Consider the following 27,484-nt stretch of genomic DNA (forward strand, 5'->3'; position numbering starts at 1 on the left):
ATTTAAATATAGTTTTTTTTATAATGATAATTGGAAGTTTTTTGAAGTACAATATAGGATTTTGAATACCTAAATTAATTAAGTAAAATCAATCATAAAAAACAGCAGAAATTAAATTAGTTTTAAAAAGGGAAAAATAAGATTAATGAAAAGAATCAAAAATATTAATTACTATTTTTTTATATTTTGTTATTATATTGTGTTATTGTTATATTTTGTTGAGTTTTTATGTAATTTTTTATTGCATTTTTATTTAATATAATGAAAAGAAGTGTTATGTGTATTTATATTGAATGTATTTTCCAAATAACATGTTAGATATAATTTATGTGTTCTTACAATATAGAATTCAAAAAATAAAAAAAAATATATTTATATAATTTCATTAAATTTTAATAATTTCAATATTTTAAATCACATAATATGAAGATAATATATTCGTTGTATATCAGAATATGGATTCATTTACAAGTTCTGGCCATGCTATATATATATAATATATCAAGAAATTTTGATGATATTTGAAAATATCTAATAAATTCAAACGATAACAAAAAAATTACATAAAAATGGTAGCAGAGAATGTTATTATTTTCAATGTTGAATGATGAAAGATTTATCAAGTGGAAACATTGCACGCAAAATATAAAATATCAAGTAAAAAAATATAAAATCCAAGTAAAATTTTTTTTTCTTGAAACAAGTTCCAAGATATTTGACATTATATAACATTTTATTTAAATGATGAATCGTGTATTGTGTATTTCATTTAAATCCATAGTTAATCATTGTATGATATTCAATCTAATTACTTAACAAAAGATTCTATAGAAACAAATCAAAGCACACTTATAAGATTTCAGATTAAAAAGATTGAATATGTTTTTTTACAAAATGTTTATCTCAATCAATATTTCTTACCAGTGCAGATTATATTAGATTATGATATTTATTTATATTTATTATACTTTTTTTATGTATATATGTGTGTGTATATTTAAGATTATGTAATATAACTATATTGTGTTTTCTTATGCCTCTTGGCAATTTTATTTTTCTTAAGGAGCTAATATGAATTGTGCTTGCCATTAAATAAATGAATGTGAATCTCTGAATTATGTTTTGTTTTGCTTTATTGTGCTTTACGATCAAAAGAATGACTGTGCATAATACCAAAGACTATGATGTTATCTACCTAAAAAGAGATGTTAATATTTTTAAAATCTTCTGCTCATTTTATTTTATTTTTTATTTTTATTTTTTTTTTTTTTTTTTGGAATCTTTTTACACGCTCTATCAAAAGAACAGAGATTTAATGTGCATAATGTTGAACTTGAGAATGAAAATTTTAACAAATGTACCGTCAGAACGAGCCTGATAAATTATGAACAGGATACCAAATTCAAGATTTATGGCATGGTTAGGCTATATATTTTCGCTATTCAATCCTGATTTAAAATTACATGCGTAATAGATTAATTATCCATACAGACTTTTGTTAAAAAATTATTAAAAAAATAATTTTAGCAAAAATAGCGATATTGTCGACCATAATTAGGCTATATATGATTCTTAATCATGTTTCTTATTCTGATATAAGATTATTAAATTAAAAAAAAGAAGTAATCAAAATTCAATATCCATATTTTGATCATATTATTTTAATACTAATTATTATGTTTATTGAAAATATTCTATTGTATTATATCGCTCGGGCAAGTCTTTTGTTTTATTCTGATAATACGATGAAAATAAAATATTCATTATTTCTTCCATCTTTTTATTTCTAAGTTCCTCTACTATTATTATTTTCTTCTTGATTGCTTTTTCTAATAATTAGCAATCAATACCAACATATACGATAGACATATACATTTATAAGTTAAATTCAATATAATGATACTAACAAAATTTTTTGCAAATGTTTTTGAAACTAAGAGAGTTCAATGATTGTAGATATTATTGTAAGAAAAAATTATTCAAATATCGATTTCTATAACATATATAAAAATTATCGAAATCAAAAATACATTTGTATTCTATACATATATTTGTTTTCATTTTGATCTAGTAGATCATTCTTTTTAAAGACCATCTTGATCTTGAAATAATTAATCACACAATTCCTAATATTATAAATCGTATAATATTATATTTGTTAATTTTATTTGCACTCTCTTTTTCGTCAAGCGATCTTGATGAGCTGATAATCTGGAATAAAACTTTAAAATGGGGAATTGGAATTGAAAACTCTTATGTAATTCTTCGTTCTTTATTATGAAAATAATTACATGTATTATAAAATGGTATTTATATTGAATAATAAAAATCTAAAAAAATTAGATTTAATGATTAAGAAAATAAAATATCTGTAATATTAATATCTCTAATATTAAAATACCTATCCATGGTAAATTACAGAAGATTAAAAATTGCTCGGTGCATTGTATAATTTATTAAAAAAAATTTGAACAATATGTGTAAAATGCATATTGGTGGTACTTACTAAAATACATTAATCCTAATATTTTAATTTAAATTTAATACGACATGTACATTATATTTAAAAAATTAAATGACATATTGAATAAATAAACAATATATGTATATAACATATAATTAAATATAAAATATAATTAAACAATATATATATATATATATAATTTGTCAATTTTATTGACAATAAAGGTGTAAAATTTGAAAATTAAATGACAATATCAAGTAATTGTAACTAAATTTGAAGGCATCATAGGATATGACCGTATTCTTCATATCAGCTTTATTGATTTCAACATACACGTTCAGGTTATCATATTGTCATTTCTTCTACGCAACTTTTAACAAAAGTATATACTATCCTCACTATTATCTTATCTTTATTCTTATCTTTTGCTAGATTATTAAATACTATATCTATTAAAACAGGATTTAACATGTACATTAATCATGACATATGTCCGCTTTACAGTTGAACACAGTTTCTTCCAGTTTGTTCCTCAGAAAATTCCAATCGCATATGCCGTGCTCGCAACAATCGATATCTAACGGTTTTTCATTTAAGTACAAGTTCACCTTGTATTCTTTACTACATCTGAAAATAATATTAGCAAAATAATAAGAAAGGAATAAATTATAATCTGAATAAAAAATTGAAACAAAATAATCATGAACGTACTTAAACAGCATAATCACTAGATTCGCAGAGAGCGGCGTCAAGTGAGCCTGATACCATTTCCTGTTTCTCGCTTGGATGAAATTTTTAGCTAACAATGGTTCTGGATCTTTGGCAGCACCAATTGTTGATAACAAAAGTTGAATCGCGGTAATATCAGCAAAGTAAAAAATACCTTTCGGCTCGTCTACGCCGTATCCATCCTCGAAATTTCTGAAATATTCACACGTGATATATGATGTGATATTTATTATTGATGATATTCACACGCGCTTCGATTCATTAAGTGTAATTTCTTATGTAATTTATTATCGAATATATCATATTAAAATAATTTTGGGAGAGATCGTTTTTTATTAAAATGAATTTATGGCTGTAATTATTAAAAAAATTTTAATTTATGACATAATATATTCCTACATGTTGTATAAACTTTAAATTTATAGAAAAATTCTAATATTTTTTTTAAAAATAGATATCTTTCAGATATTTATTTTTAAATAATTTTAGGATTAATCGTAATTGGTTCGACTATCTTATAGACTGTGAGCAATTGAAACAGATTATATGGGATAGATAAAATTATATAGAAAAATAATATATATTAATCATTTAAAAAAAAATAAAATTTTATATTTATTATAACAATATTTTATTTTATAATTTAAGATTTTTTCCTCGATCATTTTATATTTTATGCATACTTATTGCATATTTTCCCATAATCATTACAAAATTTTTAGCAATAGCAAAATTTTTATTCAATCATCTATTTTCTTCATTTTTATTCCAACAACAATCAATGTATCTTTGCATATGTTTCGCATTCAAAAATAATGATCCAATTAATCCCTTCTCATCAAGTTCCATTATGTGTTAAATGAACTAGTTTAAAGTTAATTACATAATACTAAACAAATTTTGAATTAGGAAATATTTTTAATTGATATATTACATAGAAAAATTTAATAAAATATTTTTACAAACAAAATAATTTTACATTCAATTTAAATTGAAAAAAATGAAATATTTATCAATTATGAATTAATAAATAAAGTTTTATTATAATCAATTAATAATTGTAACATTAAAGAGATAATTTCAAAATTATAATGGTCCATCTTACTTATATGGTCCACTTCTTTTCTATACACACTTACCGAAAATGATTGTACAGGTCCTTTACCATTGGACATCCAACCATTTGTCTCATGTTTTGACCATAACCCGAGTGATAATAAGACATCAAATCTTCGCTGTATTGAATCTTTTCGAGATCCTCTTTTCTAAAAACGGCGCACCAGGGAGATGACCCGTAATAAATAGTCTCGAACGTGCAAGTACGATAAAAGGATTTGATAATGCCTAAATTGATTAATGGAATTAATAAAAAAATATTCGTTTAAAACGGAAAAAGATTAAATTTGAATTGTAATTGTAAATAAAGATTTTGTACTAAAAGGAAGCGGTGACGAGAAACCGAGTCGATCACTAATACTTCGAAGCATTTCATTCCATTCTGCAGATTTTATATATTTTTGAAATTCTTTCAATTGTGATGCACTCTTGTGTTTTAAAAATGGCTTATAAATCTTATGAAACTGTAAATTATTATATACATTGAACAATTATACGATTAAAAGTTATCTTAACGGTTGATAATTAATATTATACGAACTTGCAATAAATTATCTTTCTTCTTTATTTTTATGTCGAACGTCACATTACCAAACAGACCATTTATAAAGCTATTTACGCTATTTTTTATTCCGAATTGTTGGATTCCCCTAAACTATACACAGATCGAAATGAATGTCAATTATTATAAAAAAATTATTATAAAATAATATAAAATATATATATTGGATTCAAAATACTTACAAGATATTGGTGTTTTAACGCTTTAACTGATTTATATTCAAAAAAATTCGGGAAATAATTTTTAAATCGTATACCAAGAGAAAACATGTCCTGTTTATCTTGCTGTATCAACTGCTTAAGATTATCATCATCTAGAAATTCATATTTTTTCCACTGTCTCAGCTTTTCAATGTCCTTTGCACACAAATGAACTCCTAATAATAAATGTAGCGAAAATTACGATGAACTGATTAGAAATTATTTATATATTTTTATACTCACCGCCTAGGTCATAGTTCTCGGAGATATTGTTGTGATATTTTTGCAAGAGTTCGTGCACATGAGACGACCAATATTTGGTATTATTGATGATTGAATGTCTAGTCAACATCCAGATTTGGAGAAGTTTGCAGTCTGTGAAAAAAAAAGAAAATATAACAAAGATAAGTGGAAAATATATAATTCATGCATTAATTGAGTTTTTGTAGATATAAGGTGACAATCTATTACCTACTTGGCAAGTGAGGATTAGTTATTGCACCACGAACAATATGATTACGTGTGTATGAACCGAAATGCATAAAGGGATCTGTATCATCGGTGTAACAATAATCGCTTAAAACTAAATGATTTGTCAAACAAAGAACTGCGATTAATATCGCGATGATTTTTACATTCGACATATTTATTTTCTTGAAGGAACCTATATTGTATCTGAAATGAAAGATTTTATATGTATATATATATATAATTAAATAATTTAAGATTATATTGCGATGTTCTTTTGAACACGACAGGACACACGCGAAAAGTAGATTACTTTGAAAAAAATAAACAGAAAATTTAAAGTAAAGTTTATGAAAGTTATGAGAATTCCCTGTTACGAGATGGTACTTACATGTTATCGTTTCAACGATTGTTTAAGCTTAAACACTGCTACTCACCTTCTACGATTGAACGACTTAAGCGCGCGTTCTCCTCTTTTATAGGAAGGAGCCTATCAATACCTTCAGGTCTCAATGCTCTGTAAGATTTAAATGAACGTTTTCGAATGTGTATTAAGGTTGTTAATGACATATAAAAAAGAACAATTTACAACAAAGATTATAATTACATTGAATTTCTTATATACTTCAATTATTATCTTATAGAATATTTTATTGTATTTAGTACGCATCTTAAATTTCCTGTACGCAAGATAAACGTGATGTTAAAACCGCACTTAAGCATTGTCGTACACCAATAAACTAAGCATACCTCAGAGTATAATCTCGAAAGCTGTATAACCTCGAAACAAGTTCAATTAAAATTTGATTTCATTACCTATAAAAGTACAATGGAAAACAATATTAGATTAGAATAATAAAATCGTAAATAAATGAATAGTTAAAATGAACGAATTATTAGAAAACATATCATATTTCACTTCAGAGAAATTTTGATAATAAATAATTTTCTTGTGTAAAGGTAAATCGATATACGTATGTTTAAATTGTATATTTAAATCAATATGCATGCATATAACTGAAAGTGTTTATGAAAATAAAGGGATGATTATAAGACTTCTTTCACACATCTATGAAACTATGAAAGAAGTTTATATATACGTACGTACAAATAAGTCTATGTAGTTCATATGTGTATGTATATATAAGACTTATTTATCGAGCCATAAATAATTTAATTTTGCATTGGATGGATAAAGTGAGAACGCTCAACTGTGTGCACGACAATACAGTAGAATACAGTATAATATAGTATAGTATTTGTTAGCATCCACTTGGGTAGCAGACTTCTTTAAACACGATGCACAGCGATAATACAATTAGCTGATTTAACTGATCAAAAGTGAATTTAAAAGATTTTTATTACTTAAAATAGTTAATTAGTTATACGAATTAAAAATATTATGATATTTTTTTTATCATTTATAAGACTTCTCGAACTCATGAAGTGTATCTTGTCAAATGTTAAGAATTGTTATAATAGATAGGATCTTGAAATTTTTTGAAATAATTTTTATGATTTAAAAAGATTTTTTTTTTGTTTTAGTTTCCGATTAAATATGCTTTATATAAAAGATCATTTCTCTTTTGTTATGCCTTTTTATGATTACTAATATTTAAAAGTATATATAAAAAGTATATTATAATACTTCACGAATAATTTTATTATACTTTGGGATAAGTCTTTATATTTTTTCAAGCATTATTTTGTAAAAATTTATATTTACAATAAAAAAATTGATATCCGTTATTAAGGCATTGATAAGAAAATCAAAATAATTAAATGTTAAAAGAAAATTTAATAAATGAAAAGAAAAGTCAGTTTAAAGTTAGAGATAAAAAGCATTAGAAAAATTAATTTTTTTTTTCATACATATACACACTATACATCACAATATACATATTATTTATAATTTGATAGTTGCAAATGCTCTAATAGATCGAAGTGCATGACAAATATTTATTATATAGTGTATTCGTTTTATTTATGAACAACAAAAATATGAAAGGAAAAAATGTTCCACATAAAAGTTATAGAATTTAAAATGTATAGCGATAACATATATTTAATTTTATAAATATATGATTTTATATATATTTTAAAGATATATTTTAAATTCACATTGGAAATCTCTTTTTCTTGAAATCTGATTAAAATTTCAAAAGTTTAAATATATAGTTTATACAATTTTAAATCGTGTCTTATATAAATAACAAAAATTTATATAAACGTGATACTTTTTCATAAATTTTTCAAATTTTTCATTTTTCTTTCAATTATAAAAATATTTTTATATTTTATGTATATAAATATCAATCAAAAAAAAATATAATATACAGAGATTAATTTCGTTCTCATGGTTGTAAATAATCAGCATCAAGGAATAATTGTTCACTATATATTAAATACTAAAATATTTAATTTAATTATATATATAAAAAATATTTCATTTGAAAGAGCAAACTAGAAATTCAATTATAATATAATATTGAATGAATATATTCTATATGAGAGCTTGCTTCATCTGACATAACAAATTTAAATTATTTGTAATTTAATAGAAAAATCTCAATCAAGATTTTTATATATTAATTTTTGTTTGTAATTTTTTTTTTTTCTTGACTAATATCTTTAATATGTGTCTTTCTATCTTTGAAAAATGTCCATAAATATGTTAACACGTATACATTCGTCTATGAAACGGAAATAGGTTCAACAAGGTGCATTGATCCGATACAGAAATTATGCTTGAGTATTGCAACGTGAGCCAGAAGAAAAAGAGATTGATAAAGAGTAATAGAAATAGGAGGAGAAAAATATAGAGAAATTGAGAGAGAAAAATAGAGAACAATAGAGTTTAAGGATTAAAGCTGTACAAAAATTGAATTACATTTTAGATTATATTATGTCAAAAGAAATAATTAGAATGAAAAAAAAATAAGGAAATTTTATTTTATTTTTATCGTATTTTCTTTACATTATTACAATTACATTATGATATCTTATTTATTATTTAAATGTAAACATTTCATAAATAATTAATAATTAATTTAAATTATTATATATTTAAATTATAAGTTTGAAATATCTCAAATTATTTTAAGTATATTTTATATATTATATTTTATATATTAATAACCAAAAATTTTATCATATTTTCAATTGCAGTTATTAATTTTTTTGTAAATTTTATTAATGAAAAATCTTCTAATAAGATCTATCTGATCTTATTAACATGTATAAATTTAAATTTTTTTCATCCCCATAATACACTATTACTGGAAGCAATGTTTAATATTATATATCGAATATTGAATATTTTCAATAAAATCAATATTTAATATGATGTGCAATTGTATGTATGAATTAAATTTTACATTAAACATTTCTAATTAAAAGCTGTTCAAATTTTCAAATCAATTATAAATTATAATAATTAATTAATAATTATATCATTATTATAAATTATATATATAAAATAATAATTAAATATTGAATAAAAAACATTTGTATTTATTATATCAATAATATTAATAATATTAATATTGATATAAAATACCAATTTATATGGCATAATATGACGAATATTTTTAATAAACGAAATATATAGCATATAATCAAAGTATGGTCATTATCAGAATATTAAATGATTTTAAAATAAGAAAATAAATAAAAATAAATGTGAAATGTAAACGAGTTATGAAAACGAATAAGAATTTTAGCAAAATTTCTTTTCTATGTGTTTCGTATTTTCTTTTTTCATTATGAAAACATTATAAGAAAATTTTTTTAATAATGATATTTATGAATAAATTTGTTGCTTATGTTAAACAAATTTATTTTTTGAATTGTTCAACTTTTTGTCATCAAGTAGCGATAAATATATTTTAAAAGAAAGAAAAAAAAAATAATGTGTACACATAAAATGATCTACATAAAATGTTACGAATTGCTTTAAGAAATTTTTTTAAAATTTTTCTTAAATTAAATGGTTTAGAGAATCATTAATCTTTTCACATGCAATAATGAATCCGAATAATGAAATTTCGAATAATAAAAAAATTAATACTATTTTCCATTTATTATAATAGGATACTTGAAAAAATAAATGTAATTAATTTCATTACTATTACTTAATGTTATTATTGTTAATGTTTTTAATAATAATGTTATTAATATATTACTATAAATTATATAAATTACATAAAAACTATATAAATATTAGTAATATTAATATTATATAATAGCTAATATTATATATTATATAATATTATTACTTTATATTTTATTTTTATATTATATTATATTATTTTATATTTTATATCATATAAAATATTACTAAAAATCTATCAATATTTCCCAGTTTGTGATATACGAAACTGTTTAACGAAGCGAAAATACGATGAAGAAAAAGAAGATGGAAGAGGAGCAAATTGCCGCGGGGATCAATGAGCAGGTGCATCTCGCAAAACGGACAAAAGATCCAAAATCTTTCCTCGGTATTTTGAGAAGAGCCGACAAATGGCTTGGCCACCAAGCATTAAAGGGTTCTGTCTAAAACAAATTTCTCGAGTGAATGATTTTAATATAGTTCGATGTCGAAATTCCAAAGATCGAATTCGATGCTTCTGAAGTTATAATTTCGTTATTGGAGACTTGTAAGATTATCCTTGTGAGAGATTCCATGTAAGATCATTCCATAATGTGTCGTTTTTATCTTATTCTATTAAGTTAATTGTAAAATTTATGTAAGGAATTTTCAAAATTTTTTTATATATTTTAATAATTATATATAACTATAATTATAATTATTAAAATATTATGTATTTATATATAATCTTATATAATGTTTTAATAATATATTTGAAAAATAATTAATTGCCATTGAAGAATTTACATACATGTCATTATAAATTACCAATAAAAATCAATGATGTTTTTGTCTTTTCCATTTTTTAAAATTTTTTATTAGAGAAAGAAGTATTAAGAATATTGTGAACATTTTATTACAGTACCATACATATTAATATTAATATTAATATTCATGGAATATTTTTGAAGAATTAATTCTAGAAGAAGAAAAAGAATCTTAAAAAAAAAAAAGAAAATCAATTGAACAAAAAGAACACAAAAATTATTATGCAAAAATATTTGTCAAAGTTTATTTATTAAGTTATAAATTATATAATATAAGTTATAATTTAATTTTAGAATAAGTTTTTGTTAAACAAAGCGAAAAGTTAGAGCAAAATAACAGTGTAAAAGAAATAAAGTTTCGAATTTTTTTTTATCTTTATCTTTATAACTTGATGCAAGTAAATCTTAATTAACATTTATATTTGTTTTGATTTCAAAAATCAATTTTCCAAAGATATTCCACAAATATATTATATAGTATTTAGTAGTACATTATATAGTAAAGATATAAAATAAGCTATTAAACGAGGAATTGATAATATACTAATATATTATATAGGATATTTGAAGTTTTTAGTAATAAACAATAAAATGAATTTCTAAATATTTTAAATACCAGAATAAATTTACGAAAAGAAAAAAGAACTTTAAAAAATTAGAATTTGGGATTAATCCAATGCTTATTATAAATTATGATTGAAATTTATATATTTTTTTAAAAATATTATATTTTTAATTATACTTAATTACATGAATTTATATTGAAATTATTAAAAAATATCATTAAAAATATATAATTATTAAAAAAATAAATTATAACTATGTTATTCTATTTCAGATTTGCATGTCGTTAAAACTTTATTAATACTTTGATTTAGTTTCACAAATTATTCTCTCAACAAAAATTATACTGTTTTATTACTAATTACCATTTTTTTTTGTCCAATTTTTTCTTAATTGAGAGGAAATAAAAAATTCATAAATTTCATAAGATTTATCATATTTATGTTTATGCAATAAATTCGTTTTTAAAATTAATACTTTATATATATGTATAATTATTCTAGAATTAAGAATACTCTAAAAAAGAATAAATAAAACTACTTTAGAAGAATTACTCAAGAAAAATAAAATAAAATAAAAATATATTGCATACTTCTATTGTATACCATGAATTGTGTCATTGTAATGTTAAAATTTCTTATAGTTATAGCCTTCTACAGCGCTTTCTAACTATTAATCAAAAATATCGAGGGAAGGATATCATCAAAACTATAGTTCTTCGATTGTTTTTCTTCCTGCGGCAAGTCTTGGTATACGTTGAATAAAGACAGCCTTGCTATCAATCCGCTAACAGATACCCACCTTTCACGAATGGCTTCGTCTGGACCTACAATCAGGATAAGATGGTAGACATCTGCCGGCCATCTGCTAGCAGCTTTTCGAAGATCATGATGGACAACAAGGCTACCCTTCTGGTGGCTCTCACCGACAAATGGCGCAAGGTGTGACGTCCGAAATCAGAGGTAAACCTCCTCGTTCTTTCTTCTTTTATTCTTATATCATCTCTTTCTCCTCTTTTTTTTTCTCTTCTTTGTGTTCGTTTTTTTTTTTTTTTTTTTTTTTCATTGATCGGTAGTACGCATTATGATTTTCAAGGCAAGGTGCGATTCGCACGAACTTCGATTTAAAGCATTATAAAGACGCGTGTACGCTGATTCATGCATACATATGACATTGCATAAGTAATATTTATTTAAATTATAACCTATAATATGTGCTTTCATAAAAAAAAGATGTATTTTTTTTTTTGGAATTCTTTTCAATTATTTACATTTTATAATTAATTATAAATTCAATTTATAAATTCATTAAATTAATTTATGAATATAATAATTGTAACTTTATATGTCTTTCTATAAAATTTATTTTATAAAAATTATATTTATAAAATATAAATTTTATTAAAACAATAATCTCTATTCCATTTTACGAATCCTAGATTTTAAAAATAAAAGGTTTAACAAAAATTAAGGCTAAAAATTAAAACTAAAATTAAGTTAAATAAAGAAAAAAGTGACATAAAATGCATCATTAGTGATCTATATTTTTTTTTCATGAAAAAAAAAGTATATGAGTTCATTATTTCAGGATTATAAGAAATGTAATGATTCAATATGTCAATGACTTACAAAAAATTTAATTAGTTTTCATAAATTTTATATATCTAATTTTATACAAAATTTTTATATAAATATATTATTAATATTATAAATAATGTTAATAAGTTGTTTTAATAAGTATTAATAAGTAATTATAAATAGCATTAATAATTTTAATTTGTTATAACAATAATAACGGCATAACGATAATAATAATCATTTGAATTTATTTATTTTTTATTAAAAGAGAAAAAAAATATAGTTTTTTAACTTTGAATTCTTGTTTTAGTAAACTAATAAAGTTTTTAAGAAAACTCTTTAATGATATTTTCAAAATAAATAATTATCATTCTATATTTGTTTTCTTGAAATAAATGAAATAATAATCGAAAAATTATTTGATAAATAATTGAAAATGTTAACAGTTTCATTCAATCTTTGCTACGCAGTACGAGAATAAGGAACTTGTATACGGTTATAAATTCAAGTGCACAGATACATTTATTCATATCGTACATAGGCATTCATCAGCACTGTGAATTAAACTGTGAAACGGAATGGTTCGTGTTCCATGGCAAGCTAATTAGGAATTAACTCTGTACAGTTTATGGTTCTGCACGAATTGCTCGTTAAATTAATCTTCTCTGTGTTAATGTCGATTCTGCACTTCAGTCGCACCTGGTACACCGATCTTAACCAAGACTTTATACCTGGTGAAGGCCCCCTATTCGATTCGCAGAATCAAAGTTGAAATTGAGAGTAAATTATGTTTAGTCTTTGAAAGGTCTTCGTATCAAAGGCCCTTACTTTCTCATTATAAAAAAAATTAAAAAAGAAAATTTATTACCAATTTGAAAAGTGTGTGTTTGCGATCTTCTATTATTGTACAAAGGTAATTTTAATTATTTATTCCAAATAAATATTATTTTGAGTGAAAAATATTTATATCAAAATTTAAATATATTTAATTTGGGCATAAAGTTATATTATTATCTTTATTTATCTTTCAAAAAAGAGTGTTATTTCTATATTTATAATAAGAAATTAAATACACGTGTATATAGAATATTCATATATTCGAGAGATATTTTTGAAAAGATTCTCAAAACAAATACAAAATTTGAATACAAAAATATTGTTTAAAACTTACTTATTTATTAAATTATAAATAATTGAATTTTGCATGTAGAACGAGATAAATGTAATAAAATTATTCTAACTCTGTTATACCTCTATCTTGCTCTATCTCAATTATAATTCAACATATTCATCTAATGCGAATTTAAATTATTTATCATTAGACTGCTTTTATTTATTCAAAATAAAATAACATTTATAAACAAGAAATACAATTCAAATAAAGATTTGTCTTATTCTTTAAATTTTATAATAATATACTTGAAATATTTTATACTTTTTTTGCATATCATATGCATTCTGTAAATTATTGTACATTTAAAATTTATAAACATATAAACTTTACGAAATACATATATAATAACTTATGTATATTTATTTATAACTTAATATTATTATTATAACTAATAATAAATAAGTAGAATCAATTTATATTTTTGTGTTTGTTTTGCTCTCCAATCGATCTTCCAAAGATATTCAACTATATTAATATTTTTTATATTATAAATTTAACTTTATTATATCTATACTATGAAATTATAATTTTAAACGTAATAATATAGAAGTGGATGAATTAGAGAGAACAAGAAAGAAATAATTTCGAACGAGATTTCTTTCTATTAACAAGCATATCTTTTGCACTTTTCCGAATCCATAATACGCAAATTGCTTAATGTATTCATTGCATGAATGACTGGCGACACGATGGCGACCGACATAAATTCCGACAGAGGATGGAGACGGACAGGAATTACGTCATATTTTTAAATTTGCAACGTGGCGATATTTATTATTACATTAAAACAGTTCAACTATTGATAAATGGAACAATATTAGCAAATCGTGTATGTATGTAAATGTGTGATTGTAATTTACTCCACTTAGTTTGCACGTTCAAATTTAATTCTAAATACAACTGATTTCCTGTATAATTTTGCGCAATATATATATATCCATATGATTGAATATTCTGGCCTCTAATAAATACGAGCACTTGGTACATTTGCCATGTTCCCGATCTTCTCATCTGCATTTATCCTAAGCTATTAATCTGTCCCAGTAGGTAAATACCACTTCAGTAAATAGCTATTAAATCAGTTCAAATCTGTACATATATTAAATTGTTATATATGAAATGACCGATTTTACAAATGTATAAATTTATAATAATTAAATATAGCAAATATTTAAAATTTTAAATTTTAAATATGCAATAATATTTTTCCATTTTATTATAAAAAAATAAGTTATGTATTATTACGAACTATTATATTATTTTATTAACGTAAAATTTAAATGATTTTTTTTTATAAATTCAACAAAACATACAAATATTGTTAATAAAATTTTCGAAACAATTACATTAAAAAAAATATACGATCCTGATATTAAAAATTTAAAGTAGGATTTTCTTTTTCAAAATTGAAGAGAATATTTAAAAAATATTTATTTTCAGTTGGATAAAATCAAGCAAAAATTTCTTTTATCAAAAGTAGATTGATTTTGAAGAAATTTTAAGAATCCTACTTCCATTTTCTTTTTCTTTTCATTTCGATAATTATTTTCATTTTCAAAATAAATGTTTTGAATATTCACAATCGTAATGCTAATATTAAAAAGAGTCAGAGATAAAGATAGATAGACAAAATATTCTTTATAAATAATAATGAAAAATATACACATAATATTTTTATGGATAATATAGTGCACAATCTAATAATTTTAAGAATGAATATGTAAAGAAAACATTTTCATTTATTTTTATACATAATATAGATATTTAATTTTATCTCATGCTAAAGTATTCCATTTTATCCAATATAAATAATGATTAGAAAAAGTTTAATATTTACACATATTTACACTTCAGCTTGAAATAAAAAAATAGATTAAATTTCTTAAACTAAAATATAGAATAAGAATTATAAAATATAATATTTATAATATTAATATATGTGAATATTTATGCATTAAAGTAAGATCTTGATTAACTTGGTTTAAACGGAATATAAACAACATAAATAAATTGAAATTCATGGATAATCAAACTATAGTTGGATAATCAAAACTGGAAATAATTAAAAATCCATTTTTTTATACAAATTATTTTTCTTTTTTAATCTTTATATTTTTACGTTTTAAATATTCATTTATAATTAAATATGGATTAGTGATAATAATTAATAATCTAATAAGTATCAACCTCAAAATTCCTACTCATTATCATTTTCTATTTCTATTTTTATCGGCCATAAAATATTTCTTACCATACCATCACTTATATCGAATTAATTCTGCATATTATAAATGATAGTACAACATATAATGAAATAAATTAATACAAAATTTATATAAAAGAATCAATATCAATATCAATTGAACCATGCGTTAAAAATGAGAGATCATTGTATACTGATATAATTGAAAAATTGTATGAGCAAATCATATGTGAAATAATAAAAAATAATAATCAATAAAATACATATAAAAAAGGGGGGAAAAAAAGAATACCAACAACACACGGTGTTCCCAAGCGGTCACCCATCCAAGTACTAACCGTGCCCGACGTAGCTTGACTTTGGTGATCGAACGAGAACCAGTAGTTCCTACGTGGTATGGTCGTTGGCTTGAGTAACAACCATTATTAAAATAGAAAGAGTAAAAATCATTTTAAAACAACAGCGAAAAAATTTATAAATAATAAATCAATTGCATTGATTTAAATAATATCGCGCAGTGCATGTATATATGTTTTTAAGGAAGGCCATGTTTTAAAATTTAAAAAATGTGTGAAAATAGAATAGAATTAAATGAGGTTTAAATGAGAAATAGTCCGAATAAATCGAAATCAATTGGATAATCTAAATCCAAGAAAAAATAACTAGAATTCTTTTATACAAATTATATTTCTTTATAACTCATTTTTATATTTTCAGTATTTACTTATAATTTAAATCTTTATTATAATCTAATATATACCAAATATAATGACTGTTTAATAACTATTAACCTCAAATTCCTATTCATTAGCATTCTCGTATTTTTCCAAATATTTGCTATTAATATTTTTTCTAATAAATCGTAGCTATATCGAATAAGTCTTGTTCTCTGTTCTTTATGATACTTACAAGTATCTGAGTTGTCATATATGACAATTTTACGCAAATTCTGAAATAAATCGATGCTAAGACAAAACTTATATAAAAAAAATAATATTAACCAGATATGCGTTTTTAATTCTAAAAATAAAAGATATTTATATATTCATATAATTGAAATTATAAATTAACATATCGATATAATTGAAAAATTGTCACAATGAAGAGATAATGAAGAGATAATAGTAAAAAGTAATATCGATAAAATAAAGAGATAAAAAAAATAAAATATTAACATTTATTTATGCAAAAAAGAAATTTGTATTTATACGAATAAACCATTTAGATGTAATAATATTTCTTGCTAATATTAGTTCTAATTTTACTTATTTTATTATTTTTGAATTTGTGCTGAAAGTTAATTTGTTAAGATAATTTTTTTTGTGAACTAGATTATCTATACATAATGAAACTGCATTTTATAAGTTTGAGTTCTTCTTCTGAAATTATTATCATAAAATCTATATAAAATCAATAATTTGTCAATTATATAATTTGAGTTCTAAGGCAATTTTTTTTAAATACTCGTAATTTTTTGATCTATGATGCATTTATGTTCCACAATATAAATTGCATATATTAGAATTAATTTTGAGAATTTTTTTTCAAATATTGATAGCTTTTGTTAGATTTCAATTTGTTAAATATGTGTATTCAATCTAAACAAATGGATTCCATGAACATGTTATCATTTTTTTTATATGAAATTGCAATTTGTATATTTATTTCTGGATTATAAATTTTTATTTGAAAAACTAAACTTTCAGTTTTTTTTTTTGTTGAAAGATGGGTCTTCTGAATAGAATGCTTTTACATTTCTTTGAATTTATTTTAAGAGTCTAATTGGTGAAATAACATGAATTTGTTAATAAACTATTACAATGTGAACTTGATGTGTTTCTTCATAAAATATTAAATTATCTTCAAAAACCATCACAAAGATATTATTATTTCAGTTAACCTCATAAAAATTTAGGATATTATAAGTATTAAACAGAAATAGTAAATTGATTGTTTCTTGTTATAATCATTTTTTTTATTCAGAATTTGTTGATCATTGATAATTATGAATTCTTTGTTATAAACTCAAATTGTTAATATCAGTTGAATAAGGAATAAGTCTTTTTTTGTTTTAATTTGTTAAAAGATTATACCATTGAGCAATACAGAATCAAATGTTAATGTTATGAATACTTTAACTTAACATTGCATAAGTTGTAAAATAGTATTGTTTGAAGGCAAATTGATTGTTAAGTATGATTTTATTATGTTTGATATGATGATTTAGTGTATTGTTGATTATTATATCATGTATTTTACTAATATTATTTATGAAATTTATTAAGTGATCGTTAGATAAGTCTGCTATTTTTTTAGGGAATGAGATGATTCTTGTGTACTTCTATAATCATGTATTGTTAGATTAGGATATTAAAAAGATATTTCGGGCCTGTATTGTAGAAAAATTATCAATTCCTAATGAGATTTTGTTTGATAAAGATTTGAATATAAATTCTATTATATTATTCTATTATATTATATAAATTCTATTATATCATAGTGACCTGAAATAACTTACTTTTCTGAATTGGATTGATTAAATTGTATTATTTTTGGAAAATGTGATTAAGGTTCTCTTAGTATTTTTTAATTCTAAAAATGCTATTCTGTTATGTTATTATTATTTTTAATCTTGAATTTTTATTAATATATTTGGATGAGATAAACGTTTTGTATAGTAGGTCTTTAAATTAAATGTTGCTGATTTCTATTATATCATTTAAAAGTGAAAGTACTGTATTGTTATATTGTGTCTGTGTTGATTCTGAGTAATAGAAATAAATTTTGTTCTATTATTCATTTACTCTATTGTCTATGGATATTGGTTTTCTTCTTCTTAATAATTATTGATGTTAGAATGCCATTGTAATTTCTTCTTTGTGATTTATTTTTTTCATTATGTTTTCTTATTATCTATTTGTGATTTCTTTAAATTTGTTTTTAGTTTTCTAGTGGTTTCTTTGATTAGTTATTTTTATATAGATAATATATAGATATGAATCAATTTATTTGTTATAGATTTTATTTTATTTTGTTTAACTCAGTTAAGATTAATTTATATAATTTTAGGATTTTTTTTTTATAAATTATTTTTGAGTTCTTTGGTTAGGATAATGAGTGCTTATTGGATTAGAGTATTTAATTGTGGTAATCAATTATATGATTTTTGTTGTATGAGAGATGAAAGATTTTCATTAGCATGATTCGGAATTTCTTTAGTGAAATTAGTGAATTTATAAAACCAAGATTAATGATAAGATGTAAATTAATAATAAGATGTAGATTAGAATTAATAAGTGCATTTCGATTATTATTCACTATTGTCTAGTGTTCTAAGTTTGTGCTCATTAAGGTTTGTGAATTGTAATTTATTATTTGCAATGTAGATGTCTAGAAAACAGAAAATCTAGAAAATTTTTTATAATGTTTTCTTTAAGATATTGTCTAAGATAATAATATTTTGGATTATGTGCAGAATTCAAATTTTATCAAATCTTGATTATATATATAATTGAAATTCTATTTTTTGGTGTGATAGTTAGTTTGATTTTGAATAGAATAGATTTTAAATAGAATAGATGATAAATTAGAGAAATTTATATCTATATTGTCTATGATGATTTCAATATTGATGATATTTATTGTGTATTTATACTATTTACTAGAAGACTCATTTGATTATAATTAGCGTATTTGAGTATGATTTCATCATTTGTTTAAGTGATTTTACAGTTTTTTGGATCATGGTTTTCAATACATTCCACATATATATTCTAGAGAATAGTTACTTGTATTTTTTTCTTCTGAGATCATATCTGTTATTGTTCAAGAAATACTTTGTTAGTGTCTTTCATTAATAGATATCATTTGTATGATGAAGTAAATTAAAAATATTTTATTTTATTCACTTATTTTTATTATTTGGATACTTGATTAGTTTTATTATCTGGATAATTTGCATTTGAATATCCTTTTATGAATATTTTTTTCATCTGTTTTGACTTTTTTTCAATCTGAGTTTTTTGGAGAAAAAGTAAAGTATTTAATGTTTTCCTTATCAAAAATGTTTTTAATTTCTTGATAATTGTATAAATATTTTAATAGAATAATAACCTACTAGTCTATTTGAAAATTTTTTTGAAAGAAAGAAATTCTTTTTTGTGAGAGATTAATTCCGAATGTTTTTGTTGACTGTATCCATTGTGTTAATAAATGAAGTTTTCTGCTTTTATTGAATTTATCAATATCAAATAGAGAATTGGATTTTTATAATGGTTTAGGATTGCTTATATTAGTCAAGTCTCTGAATAGCTTTTTTATTTTTTGCAAATTATTATCTGAATTTTCTACTCGGAGAATGCATTAAATTTGTTTTGTGATTCGAAATCGAGGCATTGCATTCTTGTTTTAACTGTTTTATCTTTGGAAGTTTTTTATTGGTAGACTTTAAGCAGAAAATATAGTAAAATTATGCTATTCTGGTTTAGATTGTAAAGATTTTTTTCTTTTTCTTTTAATAAGTAGATAGAGGTAGAGGTAGGGTAGAGAAAATTTTTTAAGAATTTAGATATTGTACAGTAATTGACTCTAATAAAAGTTTCTGGTTAAAGATTTTCTAAGAGTTTGCTACGTCACAGTGAGTTTTCTATTCTTCTCTCTGAGATTTCTTTTCTATGCTGCTATATTATGATAGCTATATGGCTTCCGTTTTACGATTTGCTATGCCAGATATCTTATTTATTTCTTTCCAATTTATTTGTTAGCTTCGAATTATTTTTTGATAATAAATATTGCATTGAGAATAAAAATTACTATTGAAAATCATTTTCAACGCAATCCTCTGAAAAAAAAACTTCTAATAACAATTTTCAAGAATTTTATTCTCAAATGTATTTCTATCTTTAATAAACAGAAGATGCCGAATAATTGAGATAATCGAAAACCTCAATAATCGAAATCTCAAAATAATACACGTTCTAAAAAACGTGAATTACATTCTAATATCCACCATTAGAAATTGTGCGATCGTTTGGTTTTAATGCTTAAATCTTTTAAATTTTATAAGGTCTTAGACCCTCTTTGCGAATTATTCGCTGTACTGTCATATGATTTATTCCTATTCGTCAAATTATATTACATAAATCCATTAATGGATATGTACGAGCGATTAACTGTTCTTCGTCGATGGATCCGGGATCGACTGCGATTTGATCTTTGATGTTTGTGAGGATAATACGTAATATTACTTAATTATCATTGTCGATTTTGAATCGCTGGAAATCGTGTCGATTTTGAATTTCTCCTGGATATAGTCGTCTTCTTAAAGATAAATTTCACGAGTTAATGCATAATTTCTAACGACATATTTATTTATATAATTATATATTATATATATTATGTATAATATTTATTTCAGATCATGTCGTATTTATCATTTCATATGTTAACGAAAAATTGATTCTCTATTGACTGGTGGAAAAACTGCTAGAGATTTACGTTGTAGATTTACGTCTCTCTAAAATGTAAACATTTCACATTGTCACATTTGACGGTATTTATTTGACACAGCAACTACCGAAACTTTTATGCGCAATATAGAAGAAACACAACACGGTTAATTACGCAGTATTTCATAATAACACAAAAGCATATCGTTAAAACGATAGCTGTAAGAATTTTTAGAATTTTAGAATCGTTTTCTAAGAAAGATTACCAGTTCTTTAGATTTAACTTTATAATAATATAGTTTATAATATAATAATGTATATATAGTCATAGTTAACAACATTCTTTAAAATAGAATAATTGTGATAACTTCTTAATATTCTTTACAATAAATTATTAATTTATTGTGTGAATAATTGTGAATAATTTCAAAAAATTAACCAGTAATAAATATTAATTTGATTTTATAAAATAAAGTATAAGATAATGGATATAATAAAGTATAAGATAATGGAATTTTAATAAAAAATACAATTAAATTTATACGTTAAAATTCATATTATTAAATTTGTTGTTTCAAGCTTTTGAAATAAGTCTATATATTATTTATACTATCTGTATACATATATGTATATAATAAACATATCAAAAAATCTAATTTCAACTCTTGCAGTTAAGCTTACATTCTTGTCACAGTAGCTTTAAGCTCGCCAGGGAAAACCTGCAGAGTTTTTACGAGCATAATTTATGGATGCACGCCAGCTGGGCTCGCAATAAACCCGTTATAACTGCGAAACGCATAGACATGAACATGAATTCAAGTTTGTGAGAAAAATTAATATTTTTATATCGAAGATTTATTAATCATATAAAAAAAAGTAATTTTTAAAAAATAAATCGAAAACATAGAATACATTTCTTTTATAGAAGATTTTTTTTCGAAAAAATAACGATTTCAAAAATTTACCAGATATGCATAAATAAAAATTGAAAAGATCGATACTTTAAAAAAGAAAGATAAATAATATATTAATTATTTAACATATTTTTAATGATTCTTTTGCATTTTAGCTTCAGTATATTTTTGAATAAAAAAAATTAAATTTTTTGAACATACATGTTAAATGTTTTATAAAACATTTTCTGAAATATCTCAAGCTATCTTTCTGAAAAAATTGATTCATAATAATAGAAGACATAAACAAAAAGAAAAATGTTTTAAAATCAAAATAGTTTTTTTATATATAAATTTCATAATTAAATAATTTTATTCTTTTGTTTATATATATAAACATATTTTGTATTTAATAATATTTTATTTTTCTGAACCAATATCTAATAATTCAAGAATGCAAAAATATAGTTTGTCAATTAATTTGATGAAATGGATATTCTACACGAGCTTAACATAATGTGGAAAATATGTGAAAAATAAATAATTCATATATTCTGTATTATAATATATATTCTTACATATGTTTTTAAACATAAACATATAAGACATATACAATATACAACAAATACAAAATAAAAATATATTTTTAAAATTATTTTAATTAAATTACTACAATTGCTACAATTACAAAACATTTAATTTATCATTATTTTACTCATTTTATATAAAAATATGTATTTTCATTAATACAATTCAATCATAATATATTTATATTCGTTTTATAATATATTATAAAATTACGTAACTATATTTTAACAATTACCTTGAAAATTTTATTTGAACATCTTTATCATATATCTATTATTTTTAACCATCTATTATGACAACTTTATAATATATTTTATAATTACATAAAAAATATATCCTTATAGCAAAAATCGATATTTTTTATTCGTTTATGTCCTAAATCTAACACAACAAATAATTTTTATAATCAAATTCGAATTCAGCGCACAAAAATATAGAAGTATTTAGAAATTGTAGAAATCATTTACATAAATACATTTACATATTCGCAATTTGATAATAACTTTGTATATTTCTTTCACTATTTCATATTTTATCTTACCTTATTATATCGTAATTTTAAAATCTTGAAATCAAATCATTAGTAATTTAAAAAAAAAAATTTTTAAATATTATAGTAATGCATGTAAATCTTTGTTTATAATATTAATTAAAATATATTATAATTATTAAAGTAACAAAGAGGGAAAATAAAAGACTATTGTCGCATACGTGGGAACTTGGCGACTTTATCTTAATCCCTGTGATGCTGCATTTCCGTGAAATCTTCAGAAGATGAGAGATGCAAACGCATAAAGAACGGTGGTCGATACGGCAGCGTTCCTTTGAACGTCTACGCCGCCGGCAAACGAACAGGAATTTTCTGAACGATGGCTGCGTGTCAACGATGTGCACGCACTTCGACGAACTCTGCACACGACGAGCACAGCGTTTGAGATTCACCATCGTCGTTTCACCCCAGCGCAGTACGCACAACGAAGGGGTAATTGCGCGCACCTGTTATAGGGGTGAAAACAGTGAAAGCGATGAAAGCGGTGCACTGAACTTCGTGCACCAAGCATATCATTTGATAGAACCTTCATTGAAACTTTGATTGAATGGTTATACGCCTATAATAAGTTATTAAGAATGGATCAAGATATTTGTGAAGAGAAAAATATTTAAAAAATTTTAATATTAAAAGTATTTTATAGATGTCGATAGTGAATGAATTAAATATAGGATTAAAATTATTTCTTACTATTTCGTGATTTTTAATGATGAGTAAAATTAATCTTCTATTAATATTTAAGCTAATAAAATCTGAATTTGATCGATAAATTTTTTTATATACCGCAAATTTAAAAATTATTGTTTTTATGTCAATTATTATTCGTTAATTTAGATTAATTTAATTTTTGTTTTCAAAAAATAATATTTATTATTTTATATTTATGAAATCTTAAAAATGGATATATGTATATATTTTATTAAGTTTTTTTGGCATATTCTACTAATTTGAAACAATTTTGAAACAATGATTTTTAAAAATCAAGTCTTTGTCAAGTCCTATATGACTAACCTCATTCAAATTTTTATCTATCTATTTCTGAAAAATATAATAGGGTAAATGTTATATATATTAACTTTTTCAATATGCCAATGAATTATAATCGAAAAGATGTTTTAATAAAAAATAAATAGATAAAAAAATATTTAAAACATACATATATTCTGTAATAAAAGTTATTGGAAATAAGTATCAGTAAGATGCAATCAATTATTCATAAAAATATTAATTAAAAAAAAGAAAACTCTTGTGAAAACTTTGAAAACACATCCATTTTTAAACTATTTCTTATTTTTTTATTAATAATTTTGATATTTTTTGACATATAGTAAAATTGTTGTGATTCAATATAATTATATTTCAAAAACAAATTATTACTACAATCTATTCTTTTCTATTTCAAATTATTCTCAAATTTTTTCCAATTTTGACAAAAATAAAATTCATTCGAACAATATATAATAAACAATGATTTATAGGAAATTTTTATTTGAATTTATATTATAAAAATTTTTATAACACACAGAAAACAAATGAACAAAAATATAATGTTATTGAGCTTTTTGAGATCGAATTGCCAAAATAATTTCAATAATTTTTACAAAAATAAATTCATATTACACGAAAAATTATTTACATTTAACATCGAATAAGATATATCGAATTAATCGAGTATAGTGTGTTCATTGACGTCAAAGTTTCCTTAATGAATGATAAGCAAAAGTAATTGACACGGTCGAAATTGTTGGTGATTATCGTTTGTAACTAAAATATATTTCTGTAGAGTTGTAATTAGAGAGATTGAACAGCAAAATTGTACGCTTGACCGAAATGCAAATTCGGTCACATCGAATTAAATTAACCATGGCATAGGCGCCAGTCGTACAATTTCACAATATAAATGTCTATCGAAACGCGTTTTCAGAGTTTAGACGTGGAAATTATAATTTATGAGATCATTTGCTTTTCGTTGTGACGTAGCCTTTTTTTTAAACACATGAAAATAAGTTTCATAGTTTGTATGAAAAATATATTTATTTCTAATTTAAAATTTTATGAAAATGAGTCTTAATTTGCAGTAGATAGAGGATATTTTTTTTTTTTGAAAAAAATTAACATTGTATCAAAAATTTGAATCGAAAATTTTTTCGAATAATGGCTAGTAATACTACCGTAGTATTCTTAAAATATTTATTTAACAGTATGTGAATTTGATGATTTCTTTTTTTGTAATGAAATCATATAATTTTAAACGATCGAAAATCAACTTGATATAAAAAAAAATATAAGTTATTTATATCTTATATTATTAATTTTATAAAATTAAAATTAAAATATCTACTAAATTATTTTGCAATATATTTAAATATAATGTATATTTTATTATAAATATAAACATTAAAATAATGTATATTTTTTTTATAAATAATACCAAGATGTATCGACGAATACATCAAAAAATGTATTTCTTAATTTAAATTTAAAAAGTAAAAATATTGGTCATTATTCGTCTGTATCTTGGTACTTTGGTATCTTAAAAATGTATTTATTAATATATAATATATAATATTAATATTATAATTATTAATATAAAATGTTTTTTTTGAAATAATACAAATTATGCTTGAAACACAGTTTTAAAATGATTTATAGTTTGAAAGATAATTTTATTGACTCTATTTAAAATTGAAACAATTATACAAGATTAAAAAAAAAAAGTATTATAATCGATAATACAATATAAAAATATTAATTTAAAAAATACATTCAAAGGCAAAAAAAAAAAAAAAAATAATCATATAAATTTCGTTTTACTCAATTATAGATGCATGGAAAAATCAGAAAGGCGAAAAGAAGATAGAAATTTTCATTCATTCACTGTGATGATTCAACATTATAATCACAATGACGTGAATCGAATTACACAAGCATCTCAAAACATATAGTAATTATATAATATATAATTATTTCCTCCCGTTTAATATATGTAATAGTCGACTGTCCACGTTTCTCCGATACAATTCCGGTCCATTATAAATCGATCAATTACCTTGCGCGCTCGACGAATTCCGCGGATGCCATAGGAGGTTTCTCGAGTGTGCCAGATCTCGTATCTGTCATCGGCTAGTTCACGAACATGGCCGACTGGCGCGTGTGAGGGGCGAATAGTGCGCCAGACGAACGGCGCCACGAGGAATCCCCGCATACACCTGAACCAAGCCCAGACCGAGAACGACCGCTTGCGTAATAGCACGACAAACGATCATCGACGCAGTCTGTGTACTATTTCCGTGGCGTTCCACTCGCGTTCGACTCGACTCGACCGGCCTCCAACCGTGTACGATTCAACCAGACCGTCGATGACGAAACACGTTGCTCCGCTCTTGCCTAGATTCCCCTTTGCCTGCTCGATCAACTTCTACGCCGATAGTTATGTATGCACGAGTTCGCTTCCAGGAACTCGGTTGCAATTCTATTACTCTTGTCTTTTTACTTTTACTGGATATGTTTCAAGAAAAAAGTCGTTGGAAATGATTATTGAAATAATTTTGCGAAATATAATAATAATTTTATGTTTGGAATATAATAAATGAAATTATTTAATGGAATGCAAAACAGTTTAATATTAAAATTGTAAAATATAATAGATGAAATTACTAATAGAAATTTAGTAATATTTGGCACTGATTTTATATGGATGAAATAAAAAATGAACAATTTATTGCAAATTTTGAACCTATTTCTATTATTATTTTGAGTAGTAAGTTGCAAAATAATGTTATTTCTTAATAAAAATATTAACATATTTTTTTCATTTTTGATTAATGAAATAAAAATCAATAAATTGTGCGTGTTATATATATAAATAATTAAAAGTAATAATTTTTTTTATGTGATTCGAAAACAATTTCAAAATTCAAAAATTCGCCAAAAATTGAAATAACGATTGACATATAGAAAAAAAATACAAAAATATCTTTTATATTAAACTGTTTATATTTTTTTACAATTATATATATATATATATAAATA

General features: G+C 22.7%; 1 protein-coding gene, 1 long non-coding RNA gene and 1 other non-coding gene across 5 annotated transcripts in view; 1 reads left to right on the forward strand and 2 right to left on the reverse strand.

Annotated features, from left to right (window-relative positions):
* Positions 1–11,982, forward strand: part of LOC147658631 (uncharacterized) — a 104,081-nt gene extending 92,099 nt beyond the window's left edge. Inside the window, exon 3 of one of the 2 annotated variants that reach the window (XR_015293479.1) lies at positions 11,814–11,982. This is a non-coding gene — a long non-coding RNA (uncharacterized LOC147658631). Of the gene's footprint in view, positions 1–9,902; positions 10,489–11,813 lie in introns of those variants that run through there. The other variant, XR_015293480.1, reaches the window with a different exon arrangement.
* LOC100868292 (multiple inositol polyphosphate phosphatase 1) lies at positions 2,726–26,823 on the reverse strand. 2 transcript variants are annotated; one of them, XM_012488528.3, is made up of 10 exons: positions 26,502–26,823; positions 5,977–6,056; positions 5,547–5,746; positions 5,315–5,446; positions 5,054–5,247; positions 4,851–4,964; positions 4,629–4,773; positions 4,333–4,537; positions 3,176–3,385; positions 2,726–3,091 (listed from the first exon to the last, which is right to left on the reverse strand). In XM_012488528.3, exons 3-10 carry the CDS (start codon positions 5,713–5,715, stop codon positions 2,941–2,943), a joined length of 1,320 nt encoding a protein of 439 aa, XP_012343982.2. In that variant the 5' UTR covers positions 5,716–5,746; positions 5,977–6,056; positions 26,502–26,823; the 3' UTR covers positions 2,726–2,940. The 2 variants fall into 2 exon arrangements, with proteins under 2 accessions (XP_012343982.2, XP_086768911.1); XM_086912785.1 differs by lacking the exons at positions 5,547–5,746; positions 5,977–6,056 and having other exon boundaries at positions 26,502–26,626.
* Positions 16,264–16,382, reverse strand: LOC116414648 (5S ribosomal RNA). Its single transcript, XR_004225180.1, has one exon. It is a non-coding gene; the product is annotated as a 5S ribosomal RNA (ribosomal RNA).
* Positions 26,824–27,484: the final 661 nt, after the last annotated feature.

Source organism: Apis florea, unplaced genomic scaffold, assembly GCF_048593485.1.
Source record: "Apis florea isolate Af1SG1 unplaced genomic scaffold, ASM4859348v1 contig_1794_pilon, whole genome shotgun sequence".
NCBI classification, from domain to species: Eukaryota; Metazoa; Arthropoda; class Insecta; order Hymenoptera; family Apidae; genus Apis; species Apis florea.

Excerpts from the sequence above, each read along its gene's own strand:
- LOC100868292 (XM_012488528.3), bottom strand. The coding sequence starts at position 5,715 with ATGTCGAATGTAAAAATCATCGCGATATTAATCGCAGTTCTTTGTTTG. Across the intron at positions 5,447-5,546 it reads AACTAATCCTCACTTGCCAA|ACTGCAAACTTCTCCAAATC; the intron begins GTAGGTAATAGA and ends TTTTTTTCACAG. Across the intron at positions 4,774-4,850 it reads AGAAAGATAATTTATTGCAA|TTTCATAAGATTTATAAGCC; the intron begins GTTCGTATAATA and ends AATAATTTACAG.